At 43.7% G+C, this 21,502-nt stretch overlaps 1 protein-coding gene across 1 annotated transcript; it reads right to left on the bottom strand.

The window, feature by feature from the left end:
• Positions 1–791: 791 nt before the first annotated feature.
• Positions 792–20,954, bottom strand: RRH (retinal pigment epithelium-derived rhodopsin homolog). Its single transcript, XM_073571767.1, has 7 exons — positions 20,755–20,954; positions 17,227–17,417; positions 16,073–16,172; positions 15,409–15,562; positions 13,443–13,611; positions 1,613–1,791; positions 792–1,063 (listed from the first exon to the last, which is right to left on the bottom strand). Exons 1-7 carry the CDS (start codon positions 20,891–20,893, stop codon positions 958–960), a joined length of 1,038 nt encoding a protein of 345 aa, XP_073427868.1. The 5' UTR covers positions 20,894–20,954; the 3' UTR covers positions 792–957.
• Between the last annotated feature and the right edge of the window lie 548 nt (positions 20,955–21,502).

Raw genomic sequence — 21,502 nt, 5'->3', positions numbered from 1 at the left:
TGGTCTAAAATTCCAGCAGAGCATTGAAAGAAACTCATTGATGGTTACCGGAAGCGGTTGGTCGCAGTTATTTTGGCTAAAGGTTGTGCAACCAAGTATTAGGCTGAGGGTGCCAATACTTTTGTCTGGCCCATTTTGGAGTTTTGTGTGAAATGATCAATGTTTTGCTTTTTGCTTCATTCTCTTTTGTGTTTTTTCATTTAAGACAAATTAAATGAAGATAATAATACCAAAGAATTTGTGTTTGCAATCATTTTCAGGAAGAAACTGAGTATTATCTCACAAAATTGCAGGGGTGTCAATACTTTTGACCACAACTGTATACCTGGTATAAATGCTGCTGTTGTACTAAATCTGTTTTTCTTTTGTTCCTGCTCTCCTCCATTCCTGAGATATAGTACTCTTTTCCCTATATGTAAATCTAAGGGAAGGAGGTTTAGCCAAGTGGGCATGGTTCTAAACTCTTCTCTATAGGAGTCTTCTTGAGGTTCAAGCCACTTTGGACAAAATTACTAGATTTATATATAGGGAAGATAGGACACTATCTCACGAGGGTGCAGGAGCAAAAATTATACAATGCCCCATTCAGAAGAACAATCGCATTAACACCAAGCAAAAAATAACAGATTCGTGGCACATAAGAGGTTAACAAAGCAGAAATTTCCCATCAGAGAAAGGGTAAAAAACAATCTAATAATTCCAGCGTTCACATTTCTGGTCAATCCAGACGAGACAGACATTTTCGCAGCAGCTATCCCACATGCATCATCGTATTAAATAAAGACCTCTTCTATGTACAGATTTTTTTTTACCTTTTTTTAATATATCTTTTGTTATTACAAATTACTGCAACTATCTTAACGAGAATAACAGAATTGCTCAGTGTCATACTATTGGACTATTGCTGCAGGAGACATCTGTACATCAACATTATTATTTGTTAGCATGTATGGCGCGTTATGTTGTCAGTGTGCTTTGGGACACGCTCATCGGAAAGTGATCATCTACCGTCACCTCTCGACGTGACTTGCACTGCACCATTGAAAGGATTGCTGTCCTGAACCTGAAAGAAACACGGCAGAGATGTTGATGCTCAGATGGTTGATGCGTTAGTATTCATATCCATATATAGTGTAAAATAGATGCACACCACATTCTCCAGATTAACAGATAGAGAATTTTTCATTAAGTAGCCCTTAGCAACTTAACTAATGGCTGCATATAGTGTCTTTTACAAAGTGAGGTCATGAGGTTATTGGGATCCTGAAGACCCAATGATGTGTCTGTAGCTACGTCCATACTGCATTCAGTGTGTAGGTTGGGGCAGATCTATTGAGAAATGATGCAGGGCATAAACCGAACAAATGTTTAGACCGCTATCCAGCAATAAGCAAAAAAGCTTTTATTTTGGCAAATGCCAAACGTTGATATGTCGATGTCAGCATACCTTTACAAAGTGGGCTTTAGGGGGACAAGTAAGTGTATAGAATACAGCTGTATAAATGTGAGGCATCCATTGGAGGTTCACACTCGGAATATTTTCTGGCCAATGCAGTAAACAGATGGCCTAAAGTTAACAGAGTAAAAAAAAAGTGATGGAAGCAAAACTTACTTCTTATTTGCAATGACATAGATGCAAGGATTATAGAAAGTTGAAGACTTGGCAAAGAGAGGAGCTATGATAGCCATTGCTGGTGAAATTTGTTTAGGATCCCCAAAAGATGACCACAGGCAGACAATAGAATATGGAGACCAGGCTATCAGGAACATGAGAATCATCACTACAGACATCTGGAAATGGAAACATGCCAACAATCATTACTGGCTGTCACATTGTATTTGAAGAATATATCTAACTAGCTGAAGAGCCCGGCGTTGCCCAGGCATAGTAACCAACTGTGGTTAGTTATAACAAATTATAATGATAATATTGCACATACTACTTCTTGTGCCGCACCACCACACTTTTCTTCTTTAGACCTCGCTCACATGTTATTTGGTCAGTATTTTGTAAGCTAAAACTTGGAGTAAAACAATCAGAGGAAAAGTTTATTAGAAACATGTCACCACTTCTATATTTTTCTCCCACTCATGGTTTTGGCTTATAAATACTGAGGTAAAATACTGACCAAATACTGAGCGTGTGAATGTGGCCTTAAACACAGCCTCCACATGCAGCGCCTCACTCTTCTCTATACACAGCCTCATACGGCAGCAGCACCTCATTTCTCTAATTTTCCCACTCACATCTCTCATTTTCCCCCTTACATTAGTGATGGTTCGCTCGTGAATGATCCGAGGCAAAGAGCCGGCTCCCTGCTGTGAACGATGGGAGCCAGCACCCCAGTAAGAGCCACTGAATTCTCTGACGTAACTCCGCCCACCTGACCCAAACCCCACCCATTCATCAATGTAATTGGCTGACTGCAAGTAGGCGGGGTTTCAGCTAGTGTTGGGAGGAGTTTCAGCCATAATGACATCATCTTAACCCCTTTACCCCCAAGGGTGGTTTGCACGTTCATGACCGGGCCAATTTTTACAATTCTGACCATTGTCCCTTTATGAGGTAATAACTCTGAAACGCTTCCATGGATCCCGGTGATTCTGACATATTGTACTTCATGTTAGTGGCAAAATTTCATTCAAATAACTTGTGTTTATTTGTGAAAAAAACGGAAATTTGGAGAAAATTTTGAAAATTTTGCAATTTTCCAATTTTGAATTTTTATGCCCTTAAATCACAAAAAACTTAGTAAGTAACATTTCACATATGTTTACTTTCCATCAGCACAATTTTGGAACCAAAATTTTTTTTTGTTAGGAAGCTTTAAGGGTTAAAAGTTGACCAGCAATTTCTCATTTTTGCAATGCCATTTTATTTTTACGCACCACATCACATGTGAAGCCACTTTGAGGGGTCTATATGATAGAAAATACCCAAAAGTGACACCATTCTAAAAACTGCACCCCTCAAGGTGCTCAAAACCACATTCAAGAAGTTTATTAACCCTTCAGATGCTTCACAGGAATTTATTGAATGTTTAAAAAAAAATGAACATAACTTTTTTTCACAAAAAAATTACTTCAGGTCCAATTTTTTTATATTTTACCAAGGGTAACAGGAGAAATTGGACTGCAAAAGTTTTTGTGCAATTTCTCCTGAGTACACTGATACCTGATATGTGGGGAGAACCACTATTTTGGCGCATGGCAGAGCTCAGAAGGGAAGGAGCGCCGTTTGACTTTTTCAATGCAAAATTGGCTGGAATTCAGATCGGACGCCATGTCACATTTGGAGAGCACCTGATGTGCCTAAACAGTGGAAACCCTCCACAAGTGACCCCATTTTGGAAACTAGACCCCCTAAGGAACTTATCTAGCTATGTGTTGAGAACTTTGAACCCACAAGGGCTTCACAGAAGTTTATAACATACAGTCGTACAATTAGAAAATCATATTTTTTCACCCCCAATTTTTATTTTCCCAAGGGTAACAGGACCCTAAAAGTTATTGTGCAATTTGTTCTGAGTACGCTGATACCCCATATGTGGGGGTAAACCAGTATTTGGGCACATGACAGAGCTCAGAAGGGAAGCAGCGCCATTTGACTTTTATGGCTGGAATAGAGATCGGATGCCATGTCGCATTTGGAAAGCCCCTGATGTGCCAAAACAGTGGAAACCCCCCACAAATGACACCAATTTGGAAACTATACCCCCAAGTAACTTATCTAGATGTGTGGTGAGCACTTTGAACCCCCAAGGGCTTCACAGAAGTTTATAACGCCCGGGCGTGAAAATAAAAAAATCAGATTTTTCCACAAACATGATCTTTTAGTCTCCAATTTTTTTTATTTTCCCAAGGGTAACAGGAGAAATTGGACCCCAAAAGTTGTTGTCCAATTTGTCCTGAGTATGCTGATACACCATATGTGGGAGAAAACTACTGTATGGGCACACGTCGGGGCTCGGAAGGGAAGTAGTGACGTTTTGGAATGCAGACTTTGATGGAATCGTCTGCAGGTGTCATGTTGCCTTTGGAGATCCTCTGATGTGCCTAAACTGTTGAAACTCCCCACAAGTGACCCCATTTTGGAAACTAGACCCCCCCACGGAACTTTTCTAGATGTGTGGTGAGCACTTTGAACCCCCAAGTGCTTCACAGAAGTTTATAATGGCCGGGCGTGAAAATAAAAAAAAATCATATTTTTATTTCCACAAAAATGATATTTTTGCCCCCAATTTTTTATCCAATTTTTTTATATTTTACCAAGGGTAACAGGAGAAATTGGACCCAAAAGTTGTTTTGCAATTTGTCCTGAGTAGGCTGATACCCCATTTGTGGGAGTAAACTACTGTATGGGCGCATGGCAGAGCTTAGAAGGGAAGGAGCATCATTTGACTTTTTCAGCGCAGAATTGGCTGGAATTGAGATCAGACGCCATATTGCGTTTGGAGAGCACCTGATGTGCCCAAGCAGTGGAAATCCCCCAATTCTAACTCCAACCTTAACCCCAACACACCCCTAACCCTAATCTCAGCCCTAACCATAACCCTAGCCCTAACACTAGCCCTAACCCTAATGGAAAAATGGAAATAAATACATTTTTTAAATTTTATTATTTTTCCCTAACTAAGGGGGTGATAACGGGGGGTTTGATTTACTATTTATGGAGGTTTTTATATTTGGCAGCTGTCACACGCTAAAAGACGCTTTTTATTGTAAAAATAGTTTTTGCATCACCACATTTTGAGAGCTATAATTTTTCCATATTTTGTCCACCGAGTCATGTGAGGTCTTATTTTTTGTGGGACGAGTTGACGTTTCTATTGGTACCATTTTCGGGCACGTGACATTTTTTGATCACTTTTCATTCTGATTTTTGTGATGCAGAATGAACAAAAACCAGCATTTCAAGAATTTCTTTTGGGGGGTGCGTTTACACCGTTCCGCGTGCGGTAAAATTGATAAGGTGGTTTTATTCTTCGGGTCAGTACGATTACAGCGATACCTCATTCATTTTTTTTATGTTTTGGCGCTTTTATGCAATGAAAACAATTTTATATAAAAAATAATTATTTTTGCATCGCTTTATTCAGCGAGCTATAACTTTTTTTCTTCGCTGATGACGCTGTGTGGTGGCTCTTTTTTGCAGGACAAGATTATGTTTTCAGCGGTACCATGGTTATTTATATTCGTCTTTTTGATCGCGCATTATTGCACTTTTTGTTCGGCGGTATGTTAATAAAGCATTATTTTTTGCTTTGTTTTTTTATTTTTATTTTTTAAGGGGTTCACTAAAGGGGTTAACTAATGGGACAGTTTTATAGGGAGGGTCGTTATGGACGCATCGATACTAAATATGTGTACTTTTATTGTTTTGTTTTGGTTTTTTTTTCAAAAAAATAAATTTATTAGGGAATTTTTTTTTTAATTTATTTAGCGTTTTTTATAAATTATTTTTACACTTTTTTTTTAACTTTATAATACAGTCCCAGGGGGGACATCACTGTCATGTGACAGATCGCTGATCTGTCACATCACAGATCGCTGTGATATATCAGCGATCTGACACAGGCAGTGCTGGAGGCTTCCTCATGCCGGCGCTTTGCAGGCACTGAGGAAGCCGGCTCCCTGGAGGCCCCCGAAGGTCCCCGCACCCTTATTGGATTCGGGGACCTGCAGGGAAGGAGGCCCCCGCAGCAGTGCTGCACATTGCACTGCTGCGGGGGTCTCAGGGAAGCACGGAGGGAGCCCCCTCTCTGCCGATGCTTCCCTAAACCCCCGGTACACTGCGATCGTGTTTGATCGCAGTGTGCCAGGGGTTAACGTGTGGGGCCGGTCCGTGACCGCCCCTGACACATAGTGCCAGGTAAAAAAGGGGAGAAACCAATCGCTGCTTATGGTCAGAACGCAATACACAAAGTGCATATGCACATATTAATTTCTAACTGTATTCAAAATTAGATATTTGGCAAAAAATTGATCAATCATTTGAGCCAACCTTTGTGTATTGCATTCTGGCCATAAGCAGCGCTGGCTTCTCCCCTTTTTTATATAGTGCCGGATGTCAGCTGTGATAATCAGCTCACACCCGGCCGCGATCAGCGGCATTTTCCCCATGAGCACCGCTGATCGCGCTAGACGTACTATTCCGTCCATGGGCATAGGGACCCGGGTCCCATGGACGGGATAGTACGTCCATGGGAAGGTGAACACATATTTAAAAGGGATCCATTTAGGATCCAAAAAGAGATGGCTCTTTTTGGTGAGTGGAGCCATCAGAGCCGGCTCACCAAAAAGAGCCAGACTGCCCATCACTACCTTACATGTCTGATTTTCCCCTCAATCCTGGCAGCTAAAGTACCTGTGATGATGGCATGGCCATGTGACTAGTCACGTGCTTGGGAGGAGGAGTCAGACGCACGGCTGTGCTGGTACTGGATTAAAAGTGTCAGCTCGTGTCACAAAGCAGGGTCTTATATCACATCACTGGGGGAAGTAAAGGGACCCCGTATACATGAGATCAGAGGGTCCCTGCAGCAAAGCGGTGTGTGCAATGTATGTGAGGCCAAGCTGTGTGTCACAACTGTTGTCGGGTGTCCCTGGACCAAGGTCTCTTTCCCTGTGGCTATGCAGAGTGGGCAGGGCTCTAAGGAGTGGGCGTTGCTTGGTACATATACACACACTCAACTTTATATACGTACAGTGACTCACAAAAGTATTCGTCTCCCTGGAACTTTTCAACCTTTTCCCACATATCATGTTTCAAATATAAAGATATCAAATGTTAATTTTTGGTGAAGAATCAACAACAAGTGGGACACAATTTTTGAAGTTGAACGAAATTTATTGGTTATTTTAAATTTTTGTGGAAATTCAAAAACTGAAAAGTGGGGCGTGCAATATTATTCGGCCCCTTTAACTTAAAACTTTGTTGCCGGTGGTTCTGCCGGTATTTTGCGACAGGTGTGGTGGTGGTGCTCTGTGGTGATGCTCTGTGGTTCGGCGGGGCTCCGCCGGCATTTTGTGAAAGCCCAGAAGCCCCCACAGATCCATTGCTGAAATGTGGTGGCCTCCAGGAAAATGGCTGCAGTGGGCGGCGCGTGCTCAGATTGAGATCTCGTCCCGAGATCTCAATCTGCTGCGATGCGGTGGCCTCTGGGAAAATGATCACAAGAGGAGGCGCATGCTCAGATTCAGATCTCGACCACAAGATCTCGTCCCAAGCATCACCGCCACACCACAGAGCATCACCGCCGCACCAGCCTGGGAAGGGAGGCTGCATCGCCCTGCAGCGTCGGACCGGGGCCATTGCCACAGTATTTTGTAAGTATATTCCGACTATAAGACGCACACCCATTTTCCCCCAAAATTTGTTTTGGAAAAAAGTGCAACTTATAGATGGATTTTTGGTTCTTACCGTAAAATCTCTTTCTTGGAGCCTTCATTGGGGGACACAGAATACCTTGGGGTGTATGCTGCTGCTGCTAGAAGACTGACACTATGCAAAACAAGAAAATTAGCTCCTCCCCGGCAGTATAAACCCACCGACAGGTACTAGGCACCTCAGTTGGTGAGAAAGCAGTAGGAGAAGCAATGGAACACTCTAAACATATGTACCAACCCAACAAGGGACTCAAAGACCCAACACGGTACAATTTAAACAGGGAGGGTGCTGTGTCCCCCAATGAAGGCTCCAAGAAAGAGATTTTACGGTAAGAACCAAAAATCCATCTTTCTTTATCGCCTTATTGGGGGACACAGAATACCATGGGATGTTCCAAAGCAGTCCCAAGGGCGGGAACAGCAATAAGGAACGAAAGAACAGGAAAGGCTTAGGTCGGCCGGTGCACCACCGCCGCCTGCAGAACCTTCCTACCAACAACTGCATCAGACGAGGCCTGGGTATGAACCCTGTAGAACCTCGCAAATGTGGTGCAAGGACGACCAGGTCGAGGGCCTGCAAAGTTGCAGAGCCGAAGCCTGGTGTCGAACGGCCCACGAAGCTGCCACAGCCCGGGTGGAGTGAGCTCTCACTCCAGGAGGGGGCCGTTTTTCCTGAAGACGGTATGCTTCCTGAATGGTAGAACGAATCCAGCGAGCGATCGTGGATTTGGATGCCGGAAGCCCTTTCCTGTGACCTTCAGAGATGACCAGCAATGAATCGGATTGACGAAGTGAAGCGGTCCTAGCGAGGTAGACACGCAAGGCTCTAACAACATCCAGCTTGTGGAGTAACTTCTCAAGAGGGTGAGAAGGAGCCGGACAAAACAATGGAAGAATGATATCCTCGTTGATGTGAAAGGAGGAAACCACCTTTGGCAGGAAGGAAGGAACGGGCCTGAGGATGACTTTATCCTGATGGAGCACCAGATAAGGAGAACGACATGACAAGGCCGCTAACTCAGAAACTCTTCTGATGGATGTAATGGCGATCAGAAAGGTTACCTTCCATGACAGAAGTGGCAAAGGAATGTCCTGGATGGGCTCAAACGGCGCCTTTTGGAGAGTGCCGAGAACGAGATTGAGATCCCACGGTTCTATTGGTGAATGATGAGGAGGAGCCACATGAGCGACTCCTTGGAGTAACGTCTTAACCTGCGGTAAGGAAGCAAGCTCTCTTTGAAAGAGGATAGACAAGGCAGAAACCTGGCCCTTCAGGGTACTGAGAGACAGACCCGAATCTAAGCCAGACTGGAGAAAACCCAGTATGGACGGAATCTAAAAGGCCATTGGAAAAACTTTTTTTATCGTCGCACCAACGGAAAAAAGCCTTCCAACACCTGTGGTAAATGCGGGAAGAGGCTGGCTTCCTGGCTTTGATCATCGTCTGAATCACCTGGCTGGAAAAACGTGATTCTCTTAGGATTGCGGCCTCAACGGCCATGCCGTTAAATTCAGAGACCGAGAATTCTCGTGGTAAAGGGGGCCTTGCGAGAGAAGATCCGGACGGTCTGGAAGTCTCCGGGGAACGTCCGCGAGCATGTTCACCAGTTCCGCATACCAAAGCCGTCTCAGCCAGTCTGGAGCCACAAGAATTACTGGAACGCCTTCCGATTTTATCTTCTTGACCACTCTTGGGATCAAGGCAAGAGGTGGAAAAAGATAAGGGAGTTGGAACTGGGACCACGGAATTACTAGGGCGTCGCAAGCGACGGCTAGAGGGTCCCTGGACCTGGCTACGAAGCGCGGAACTTTGTGGTTCATCCGAGATGCCATGAGGTCGACGTCCAGAGCACCCCAGCGCTTGCATATCTGATCGAAGACTGAGGGATGGAGAGACCATTCGCATGACGCTAGGCCTTGACGACTCAGAAAGTCGGCTGCCCAGTTTTCCACCCCTGGAATGTGAACGGCGGAGATTGCCGGGACGTAACGTTCCGCCCAGCGCAGAATCCTGGCCACTTCTGACATGACTTGGTGGCTGCGCGTGCCGCCCTGATGGTTTATGTACGCCACAGCCGTGGCGTTGTCCGACTGAATGCGGATCGGCTTGCCGAAGAGAAGGGGTTGCCAGCGAAGAAGGGCCAGAAAGATCGCTCTGATCTCGAGCAGATTGATAGGAAGAAGAGCTTCCTGTGGGTTCCAGTGTTCTTGGGCAGTCCTCTGATGAAAAACCGCTCCCCAACTCAGGAGGCTGGCATCAGTGGTGATGACTTGCCACCGAAGCGGGAGGAAGGACCTCCCTTGGAGGACTGATGTAGACATCGTCCACCAAGTGAGGGATTGCCTCACTTTGAGAGGGAGGAGAATGGGCCGGTCTAAGGACCTCGTCGTCTTGTCCCAGACTGAAAGGAGGGACAGCTGAAGAGGATGAAGGTGAAACTGTGCAAAGGGCACTGCTTCCAAGGAAGCTACCATCTTCCCCAGAACTTTCATGCAGAATCGAAGGGGAATGGGCGTTGGCCGTTTGAGGGCTCGAATCCCTTTGAACAGAGCCGCAAATTTTTCCCTCGGAGGAAACACCCGGGCCAGGTTCGTGTCGAACTCCATGCCTAAAAAGGTCAGACGCTGAGTGGGGCTGAGAACGGACTATTCTTTGTTGACTAACCATCCGAGACGGTCGAGAGTATCCAGGGTTATCTGAAGACTTAGGAGACAGTCTTGACAGGACGAGCCCTTGATTAAGAGATCGTCCAGATAAGGAATGATGAGAATCCCTCTGGATCGAAGGATGGCCATGACCGTCGCCATCACTTTCGTGAAAACACGGGGGGCGGAGGCTAGGCCGAAGGGAAGAGCCGTGAACTGGTAATGATTTTCCTGAATCGCAAACCTGAGATATTTCTGATGCTGCAAGCAAACAGGGATGTGAAGATAGGCATCCCGTATGTCCACAGAACAGAGAAATTCTCCGGGCTCCATTGAGGCTATCACCGATTGAAGAGACTCCATTTTGAAGTGAAGAATCTTCACGTGGCGATTGAGCAATCTGAGGTCCTGGATTGACCGCAGGGAGCCGTCTTTCTTCGGGACTACGAAGAGATTTGAGTAGAACCCTGAAAACCGTTCGTCTGAGGGAAAGGGAACAATCACTCCGGCGGAAAGAAGGGAGGAGACGGCCTGAAAGAATCCTGGAATGTGGGACCGTTGTCTTGGATATCGAGACAGGAAAAAACGCCTGTCTGGCGGGGAAGAAAATTCGATCTTGTAACCGGATGCGATGATTTCCCTGACCCAAGCGTCGTCGACAACCGACAGCCAAGCGTCCACAAAAAAGGAAAGTCTGCCTCCCACTCTGGAAAAACTTCCAGGTGGGGGTGCCCCATCACTTGGAGGCAAACCTACCGGAACGGGCACCTGAGGACCTGGAGTATTGTCCTCTAGATCTCCAGCGGGGAGCGGGCTTGTTAGAAGGTTTCTTCTGCTCTCGCTCCCTAGATGCGGAAGGATGCTCTTGCTGGACAGATCTCTCTGTGGACGAGAACGGACGAAAAGGCCTAAAGGGCCGAAAACCCTTTCTATTAAAAAGGCGTCTTGGTCGAGACTGGGGGAGAGAAGTACTTTTACCCCCAGTGGCATCGGAAATTATTTGATCCAGCTTGGCCCCAAAGAGCCTAGAACCATGGAAGGGCAGATTGGTGAGCGACTTTTTTTAGGTGGTATCCGCATTCCATGACTTTAACCAAAGAACTCGGCGTACAGCCACTATATTGCTGTTAGCCCTTGCTACGCAACCGGCCGCATCTAAGGAGGCGGCTAAAAGGTATTTACCCACATGATTAATTTGATCTGCTAGATCTACCAGCTCGTCCTGGGGAGCTGCCGCTAAGATGCCCCTGCGAAGAATTTTTGCCCAAGCCGAAATGACTTTAGCCACCCAGGAGGAGGCGAAAATAGGGCAGAGGGAGGCCTCAAAGATAGACTTCGCCAAAGATTCGAACTGCCTGTCTGTTGGATCCTTAAGCGATGCCCCGTCTGGAAGGGACAGAACCGTCTTAGAGGCTATGCGAGAAATGGGAGGGTCCACTTCAGGGGCTTTGGTCCATTTAGAAAGCAAATCAGCCTCAAATGGGTACAGAACATCTAAATACCTGCGGCCCGAAAAGCGTTGCTCAGGGTGCTCCCAATGTTTGGCTAGAGTAGTATCAAACTCCTTGTGGTTTGGAAAAGTTTTGGATGGAGGCCTTGATCGTTTAAATGGAACAGAACATTCCTGAGGAAGGGGCTTGTCCTGCTTAATCTCCAGGGTTTGGAAGATAGCTGAAAGAAGACTATCGACCATATTTCGTGTTTTAGACATGTCATCTGCTTCTGAACTAGATCCTGATTGTGGATCGTCAAAGCGAACTGGAAGACGAGCCCGATAGGAGATGCTTCCTGGACATCCTACTCGGCCTGTCCCTCTGAAGGTCGCGGTCAGGAGCGGATGACTCACCTTAAGAGGCGGTCGGTGCAGTGGTGGCTGTAGATAGCTGAGGCAAACGTTCTAGGACCTGGACCAGGGACTGAGAGACTTTGGTCAGATCGGAGACCGACTGAGACATAGCTACGACCCATTCTGGGAAAGGGGAAGTGCCCTCATCACGGGAATCTGTGTGTTCCTGAGAGGCCGACATAGCTGAAGGACTGCAGGACGGGCAGAAAGGAGATGGCTGACCCGAAGCCCACTTCTTTTTACAGCGTGCACAGGCGTAATGAGTAGCGGTGGGCCTGAAACAGAGCTCCCCTGCAGGGTTGGGCAGAAGGAAAACTGCGCTGAATGGCCGCGGGAATTGGGGAAGAACTGCGGAGGAGGGCTAATATTTCTGCATAGAGCAGAGCCTACCTAGTTCCGGCGAGCAGCAGAAACGCTGAAGTGTCCCCCAAGCAGCGCAGAAAGCCAGGACCGAAAAAACAGGATATGCCTGATGAGGTGAGCGGTGGGCAGAACTTAGCGGCTGAGCCGCAATTGGAGCTGACATACAAGAAGAGAAAAAGGAGCCCTGTGATGGGCTAAAAAAGGCGCGAGGACAGCACGCTCAGAAGGAGGAGGAGGCGCTCTGAGAGCGGGAGCTGAAAGCGAAAGTGAAAGAGTTGGCACCGCAGCCCCGTGATGGAATCGCCCAGGAAGGTGAAGAGAAGGCCTATAAGGAGGTACTGTGCGCGCAGAAAAGCTTTGGAAAACCCTGCCCAGCTGTGACAACGGGGAGAGAAAACCCTGTATTCAGCCCTTGAATATAAGTGGAGAGGCGCGCGGCTGATGAGAGCGGCGCCCGTCAGGCAGGGAGAGGGGCGGGAGATTCAAACAGCCTGATGTGTTCGGCTGTCCAGTTTTCCACCGATGTGCCTCTTGGTAATGCTGCGGGCTGGAGGGATCGTACAGGCACTTACCTGACGTCCCTGAAGAGGATGATCACAGGGGCCTCACAAGGGTAGTGGCAAGCCACTGGCAACTGTCCTCTGTACCCGCATCCTGCAGAAGACGGCATTAACCTCTTGATGGTGAGGAAAATCTTGCGATCACCATCGTCCTCTCAGCCCTGTCCCGAGAGAGGGGTGAGGAGGGGGATTTGGCAAGGACCAGCCACCTGTCCACATCCCATAGCACCAGAAGGTGATATGGAAAAAGTCCTGCCAGCGTACTGAGAGTTGCGATGTGGGATCAGCCACACTGCTCGCTCAGCCGCCTGATATGGGAAAGCAGGGTGAACTTCCACCCTGTTTCCCGACTTGAATCTGCAAAACAAAAGACAAAAAAATTAAAAAGTTCCACTAGAACACCTAAAGGAAAGAAAGGTTAATTGCGGATCTGGGAAGATCCCGGTCTGCCTCCTACAGACACTAAGCACAAACTGAGGTGCCTAGTGCCTGTCGGTGGGTGTATACTGCTGGGGAGGAGCTAATTTTCTTGTTTTGCATAGTGTCAGCCTACTAGCAGCAGCAGCATACACCCCATGGTATTCTGTGTCCCCCAATAAGGCGATAAAGAAATACTGTACATAGCATCTCCTTCTCACCTTTGTAACATCAGCCTGATCAGACCAGTCCAGATTGCCACCTCCAAGGCTGTTTCTGCTGTCATATCCCTTCATTGTGTGGGACACATTGTAGTAACAGTAGAACATCACCATCAGCGGCACAATGAAATTAATGGCAACTACAGTCATTGTGTACGATACAAAAGACCTGAAGAAGAAACATCAAGTTTACCAGCCTTGTTGTCAACATCAACGAGTCAGTCTTTGAAAGCATGAAGAAACAGAAGGATTTGCATAAGCCTACATCCACAGAAAATCTGTGGTTAATTCTCCAGGATGTCTGGAACAACCTCCCTGCTAAGGTCCTACAAAAACTAAGTGCAAATGTATTTAGAATTAGTGTTTTGATAATTTATGAAGGCCAAGGGGGTTCACATCAAATATGGATTTGATTTAGACTTCTCTATTGTTTATTTACTTTGTATTCGGTTAATTGATAAAAAATAAACTATTCACATTTCTATTTTGGATAGCATTCTTCCTTAGCAGTATTTTCTCCACAGTTCCATATATAATATTTACTGAATATTTTATATATAGGAGACAAGGAAAAGCAGGAGACATCAGATGCTACTGTAGATAAACTACAGTGCTGTGCAAATTAATTGAGACAAAGTGATTCAAACCAGTTTTAACTGCTTTGAACAAGTGTGAGTGCCTGTTCAAAGCAGTTAAAACTGGTTTGAATCACTGACTGGTAACCAACTTACGATTTTACTTAAAAAAAATGCTTTGTCCCAATTAATTTGCACAGCACTGTACTATAGGGTAGCATGTCAAACCTGCTTTGAGGACTACATTTATGAATTGGATAGAAGTAAAGGAAATTGGAGACTAAGTCCAGAAAATGTTCTTTGAGAAAATCATTGCAGGGAGATGGTCTTCTCAAACAAGATGCCCAGGATGCATACTATATAGTGGAAAAAGTGGCAGTGTATTATGAATAGGGACACTTGAAATTGATAGGAAGGATTGAGCAGGTTTCATTAAATGAAAGACAGTTCATCTAGCAGTTGGCACGCTGAACTTTCAGGGACCATAGATGTTGATGAAGGGGTAGATGCTGAAAACCTTTGTCTTTGGCACCCAGAGAACTTGACCCACAACAGGTAGCATTTGACACCTGCATTACAGTGGTGTGGCATACATGTAGCTAGTTAGGGATCTAAGGAGTAAGGTTTCTCCTTGTGGAAAGTGACATGCCAGGTCTGGCATGCTAGTAAGAAGAGACTGACACGTCTTGCATGCTCCTGTAGGAAATTAAATATGCAAATTATTTCTACAGAGAGGAAGTTGACTTGAACTCTAGTGCCACCTACTGGATGTAGCAATCTTTATCAGTATCGTCCCTTTAACGAGCCTTGAAATATGACTTAGGATAAAAGCAAAATCAGAATCTCGATTTGTAGACACGGTGTCACTCTCCATAAGGAGGAACCTTACCCCTTATATCCCAGTCTTAGCCTCTCACCCAGCCAATCAGATCACATACTCTGCACTGACGAGGGTCAGTACCTTGAAACATGTGTCTGCAAATTGAGATTCTGATTTGGCTTTTCTCGTAAGTCATATTGCAAGGCTCATTAAAGGGTCGATATTTACTTTTAGCATTGCTACTTCCAATAGGTGACACCAGAGTTCAATTTCTCTTCTTCTCGAGACAATATGCATGTGGCTAGTTAGTAACAATACTTGACCTCAATATATAGCAGATGTTCGCTGTATTTTATAAAAACTAAAACAAAATGTGGCACATTTACTCACTATAATGGCTGCTTTTTTCCATAGATCAAACAGCAGATTTCTACATTTTAAAAGGATGATTGTCAAATATTTTTACATGAATTAATGAGCAATGTGATTATATGTTATCGGTATTTTAATAAAATTGGTGGCTCACGCCTCAATGTACTGCAGGAGAGAAAAGAAGCTGAATATGTCTTACGCATCATTTTTCCTCCAGTTAATAGTACATGTGGCTCCGGTTGGGTCTGGGGCGTAACTTGACCATCCAACAATAGGCATTACAGACCAGAAAACAGCATTTAGCCAGGCTGCCAGGATCATGGCTGCATAGTGACAGCTTGTTATTCTTCTCCCTGTGGAGATCATAAAATACAGCAGCCAAAAAATCCTAATTTTACTGAATAGCTTTGTGTTAATAAAACAGATCCTGGTGGTCTATGAGTGGAGGTTTAAGTTGAAGCTCCTGTGTTCCTTTTAGAAATGTATGAATAAACCAACAACTGGGTGTTACTAACTGAGGGTGTGTCACAGTACTCTATTATACTGTCCAATCAGTGCTGACTGTCAGAAAATCAGGCAACGAGAATGGTAACACCCAGTTGTCAATTTATTTGTAAATTTCAAAGAGGAATGTCACAATGCAACATTATAAGGAATATGCTCCAGAAATGTTATTTCACAAGAAAGTATTTATTAACACGGAGACGTCATGTAAAGGGACAGAAAAGAAAAATAGCTTTAGTGTACTGCATGGCCTTTCAGTCTCATGCATCTGGACATACTCAATGTATTAAGCAGTCAAAGCAAACCAAAAACAAACACTAAAGGTCATGAGTTTTGTTAAAATTAAATCTTCAAATTACCTATGTCAGGTCGGCAGATTGTCAGGTAACGATCAATGGCAACCACGGTCAGAAGTCCAATACTTGCCATCCCAAAGAAGATGTTTAAGCCGGCATAGATCTAAAAGTGAACATTGACAAGGATTTTGTGTTCTCCTTAATAGAAGTAAAAAAGTTTGTAGAAGGCTAGAATGCAGATGTCATCATTTTCTTCTTAGAATTAACACAAAGTAACTTTGTCTTTGTTTAAAAGAGTGAGAGGTACCTAGTGTTAAGAAGTTTATAATATGGAACTTTATGAATTAATTTAGCTAAATTACTTAATTCAGATATTCATACATTTTTCATGTGTTGGATTCACATACATAGAGGGTTTATCCCTCAGAAAACCTATTGATCGACCTAACAGCCACTTGTACAGCAGTGGCCTCTACTGGACAACTGCAGAACTACATGTGCCGACCACTATAGTAACTGGAGTTATAAAGCATAAGTCATTGGGCCCTACCCATCATTAGCAATTTATTGAAATTACTTTTCTTTTTTTTTCCTTCTCTTGTATACACTGATTTTTACTGCACCAAATTCTTCAAAATGGTGCACGTGAATGGATCACCAATGAATTTAGTGTAAAATAAAAAATACTCTGTAACCGGTTTCTGCACTTTTTAAGCATTTTAAGTTGCTAATCTTTTAAAAAGTCACAAAATTGCACCAAATTGAAAACTTGACCGACCTTTACTTCAGAAAGGAGTGAGATGCCCCCATTGTAAAAGTTGAATTTCATTAATCTCGCTAATGATAAAAAGATTTTAGAAAATTCTTAAAGAATGACTGCTTAAAAAGTGATATAAAACATACAAACAAAAAGTTGCATATACTAAAGCCACTGAAAAGAGCAAATTACTCCAGAAAACTGGAAAAAACAGCAATGATGAATCGGAGCCATTGTCCAGAGTAGAACCAAAAGCAGAGTCCTAGCGTGTGTGGTTTCCTAAAGGTATACGCAGTCTCAAAATATAAACCCACAGATGGCCAAATAGTATAAATAGGCAACAAGAGACTTGTCAGTCCTCAGAATAAAAAAAAGAATAGAAGAGTAGCCTCTTTCTTTCTCAATTTTAATAGGGTGGAAACATCACAAAGCATCAGCAGCGGTAGAAAGTGTTTTGTACCTGACATCCCACATTTCCAAATTTCCAACTTCCGTGTAAGTCAGAGGCAGCAGACATGGGGTAACCAATACCACTGACACCTATGTCCGTGAATGCCAGATTGATGATGATGGCATTAGTTGCTGTTCGCAGATCCTTATATTTAACAAAGATTCCCAATACTACAATGTTGCTTAGAATGCTTACTACACCTAGGAGAGAAGATCCAAAAAAACACAGGTTACTAAATAAATGACTTTGTGAGCGGGTTTAGGAAATGAAGCATTGAACTACAGGTTTTTATCCCAGTGAGGCTCTATTATGTTTTTTTTTTTTAATCTAAAGTGCCATGTATTAATGTGATGACAAATGTGTATTGCTCTGGTCCTAGCAATCCTGAAATGGATCCATATACAGTGGATACAGAATCATAGAATGGTAGAGTTGGAAGGCACCTCCTGGGCCATCGTGTCCAACCACCTGCTCAAAGCAGGATTCACTAAATCATCCCAGACAGATGTCTGTCCAGCCTCTGTTTGAAGACTTCCATTGAAGAACTCACCACTATAGATGAGCGACTTTGCCTTTTTTAGGGTCGAGTCGGGTTTCATGAAACCCGACTTTCTCAAAAGTCAAGTCGAACGAAATCGGCCGACTATAGGGAAAAGTCGGGAAACACGAAACCCAATGCAAGTCAGTGGGGAGAAAAGTCGGCAGTGAGTGGAGGACTGTAAACACACCTGGCATGAATTTTAACCCTAGAGGCGGCGAAATCTCTCTCTCTTCCCTCTCCCGCTACGCTTCTCTCATTGGCTGAAAAAAGTCACATGCAAGCATTCGGCAAAACCCGACTTTGGCGCTTGGGTCGCCGACCGCATGGCCGACTTCACACTGTGGTCGGGTTTCGTTTCATGAAACCAGACTTTGGCGAAAGTCAGCGACTTTTGAATCTGACCGACCTGTTTCGCTCAACTCTACTCACCACCTCTCGTGGAAGCCTGTTCTACTCATACAGAAATATGTTTACTTCAAATTTCTATTCATTACTAATGAAAACTAGTGGCGAGCGCAAGTCCCCATTACTCGAGCTTGCCTACAGTGCTCGAGTGACGTACTCTGCAATCCCTGCATGTTTTGTGGCTGACAGCAGTGAAACATGCGGCCGCAGGAACTTGAACATGTCACCCGTGCACCCTAGGCAAACTCGAGTAATGAACAATTGCGCTCATCATTAAACCTTTAATGGAAATTAATATAAGGGGCCTTTATGCCGGGATTAATTCTTGTTGCCACCCTTTTGAATCACAAATAATTTGTTTCCTTTAATATGCCAACTACTTAATATTCAATTTATTTTAACGTTTTACATTTCTTCTAGTTTCAACCATATAGGATGACCTTGTTGACGTTTAGCTTTGTATTACTAGAAGTTTAGATGGCTGCCATAAATTATACATAGCCTATTGTCTATGTTCACATGTTGCGTTTTTGATGTGTTTTTTGCAGCAGGCAATACCTGCTGTCTTGGCCGTAAGAAACTCACTTAAAAAAAAAAATTAGGTTTTGATTAATTTTTGTTGCATTTTTTTCCTGTGTTTTTGTCATGGTACACTTGTCTCTTGTGCATGCAGATAAAGTTTAGTGCATAAAAAGAAATATTCTACTTCATCAGGTTTTGGCACCAAAAATGCAGTAAAAATCTGATGCCTACGTTTTTGCAGCTTTTTTTTACACCACACATTGCTTTCAATGGGTAAAAACGCTGAAGTGACATGCTGCATTTTGCAAAAAACCAAGGTATTGCATAAAATACTGAGGACAGAAAAACAAGCTGTGTGCATGAGATTTCTGATATCTCAGACTTTGCTGGAACTGTAAAACACAACTGAAAATTTGCATTAAAAAATACATTAATAAAAATGCGGAAAAAACGCAACCTATGAACATAGCCTTAAGGGTTTGTGCAAAGTTTTGGAAGTTAGCCCCCATGATTAAGATCTGAGGCGTCGAAACGCGTTGTTCTGCAGTCATCCGACTGATATGCTGTACCTGCTGGAATTTTAATATGCATTGGCACAATAAAATGGATTTTTAATTTTCCATTCCTTGCGCTGGAACTTTCTTCCCTTTTTTCTACTATTGATTGACTGCCTAGTCAAATCCGTGCGCAGGATTTGGATCCTACCAGCAAGGCAGTGCGGTGAGCTGGATTATTCTGTTCTTTTACTTCATTAGCCCCCCTCCCCCCCATCTGTGGGATAAGGGATAATTTTCAAATTGCTAGGGGGTCTGAAGGCAAGGACATAATCTACAGTTGTGTGAAAAAGTGTTTGCCCTCTTCCCGATTTCCCATTCTTTTGCGCGTGTCACACTTAAATTTATTTGCTGATCTGAAACATTTAAATATTAGACAAAGATAACATAAGTAAACACAAAATTCAGCAAAGATGAGTGGGCCAAAATTCCTCCAGAGCGTTGTAAAAGACTCATTGCCAGTTATTGCAAACACTTGATTACAGTTGTTGCTGCTAAGGGCAGCCCAACCAGTTATTAGGTTTAGGGGCACTTTTTCACACAGGACATTGTAGGTTTGGATTTCTTTTTCCCTTAATAATAAAAATCTTCATTTAAAAACTGCATTTTGTTATCTTGTGTTATCGATGTCCAATATTTAAATTTGCTTGGTGATTGGAAACATTTGAGTGTGACAAACATGCGAAATAATAGGAAATCAAGAAGGAGGGGAAAACACTAACACAACTGTATATTGAGAATATCTGAAGAGCCTTATCTTATCAGAATTGGATAGAGGTCGAGCATGCACACTTCTGTTCCACCATTCTTTATGGTATTGGTAGAAGATAGCTGAGCGCTGTGCTCCACATGTCACCAGGAGCACCCGACTGTCACACTTCCATCTCCTAAACCTTTAATAAGACTAGGCACCTCCCCACAGGCTCTTGCAAAGCAAGTCTGTAATATGGTTTATCTGTAGAAAATCTGCCAGGGTGGTTACACAGGTAGGCCACGCTAAAACAACAAAGGCGTGCTTGCTGCTCCCCTCAGTCAGAAGTTGCCAGACCCAAGTTAAAACCCAACATCTTATCAATTTCCACTGATTTGTGGTGGGAGTGCCCCATAAGCTTATTTGTATGGGGGCACCTCCCAACCCTTCCCTAATCCCCATACTTGATCCTTTGTTACTGTAGAATAAAGGACGCTTATTATCCACTCTCTCCACTAACAAATATCATCCATTAATATGTTTATGGTGAAATAGCAGTTCTTCTCACAACTTTATAGCAAACAGTGAGCTTGTGTGCATGCCCATTAGCAAACTTATGTTTAAGCGTATCAGCCACTCAACTCCAGGGAGAAAAGAAATTTCCTGCTGAAGTTTGTGGGATAGGTTCCTTTCTCCCCTTCCTATTTTTGTCCATAAACGGGAACAGTGCAAGTGGGCATTCAGCCCAATGTCTGTGGGATGCCAGAAGGTTGTGATACAATGGATACAGTACAGATATGCAGAAATAAAAATATAAACCATACCTGCTGTAATAAGATAAGCCGCGACAATATTGTGCTCCCGCTGGGAGAACACAGAATGGACTTCGGTGGAGGGGGCAGAAGCATTAACGCAGACTGTTCCAGTTGGTGGCAATGTTAGAACTTCTGGTGTTTTGTCCATCGCGAACCTTCAGTGCAGGCACTGCTAATCACAATTTTGTACCATTATCCCATGAGTTTCTCGAGCACTAAACTGCTTGCATAAATTAAAAGGAATCTAGCAGCAGTTTTTGTCCCAGTAAAGCTTGTTAACGAAACAAAGACCAACACAGAAAGGCCGATGTTCACAGTGAGGGGCTTAGTTTTCATACAGAGCCTCTTTTCTAGAAGGCTTAAAAATGTCACATGCCCTCATTAAAAAGCACTATGGAATGCAACAGGATACATATTTGTACATCAATATACCTTGATTTCTAGGAAGAACTAATCAACCTTTCTTAAGCTTTTTTTGAGGGGTGAGTGGGGGGGGGCAATTTCTTCAACACCTTCCAAGAGTGATAACTTTAAATTACTAAGCTATACTTGAAAAGGCTATGTTCAAAGAGAAATAAAGTATTATTGTCAGTTTTAGCTTAATTTTCACGAGCGTATAAAAAAACAGTCAGTTTGATTCAGAAAACTGATTTTTTTTCTCATGTCTTCCGCATGTAATCCATTTTTATACAGCAATAGATTTTAAACAGTAGTTTCCTATGTTATAGAAATGCAATGTATCGGAAAAAAAATTGCA

This window comes from Dendrobates tinctorius, unplaced genomic scaffold (assembly GCF_039654945.1).
Source record: "Dendrobates tinctorius isolate UK_male_01 unplaced genomic scaffold, ASM3965494v1 ptg000030l, whole genome shotgun sequence".
Classification (NCBI taxonomy): domain Eukaryota; kingdom Metazoa; phylum Chordata; class Amphibia; order Anura; family Dendrobatidae; genus Dendrobates; species Dendrobates tinctorius.
Note: the sequence above shows the minus strand (reverse complement) of the source record. Positions and strands in the feature narration are given on the sequence as shown.

Bases quoted from the DNA above. Each gene is read 5' to 3' on its own strand.
- RRH (XM_073571767.1), bottom strand. From the start codon at position 20,893: ATGGACAAAACACCAGAAGTTCTAACATTGCCACCAACTGGAACAGTC. The intron at 16,173-17,226 runs GTACAAAACACT...GTTCACTTTTAG, and splicing joins TTGGAAATGTGGGATGTCAG to ATCTATGCCGGCTTAAACAT. The intron at 1,792-13,442 runs GTGAGAAGGAGA...TTCCATTTCCAG, and splicing joins ATCAGGCTGATGTTACAAAG to ATGTCTGTAGTGATGATTCT.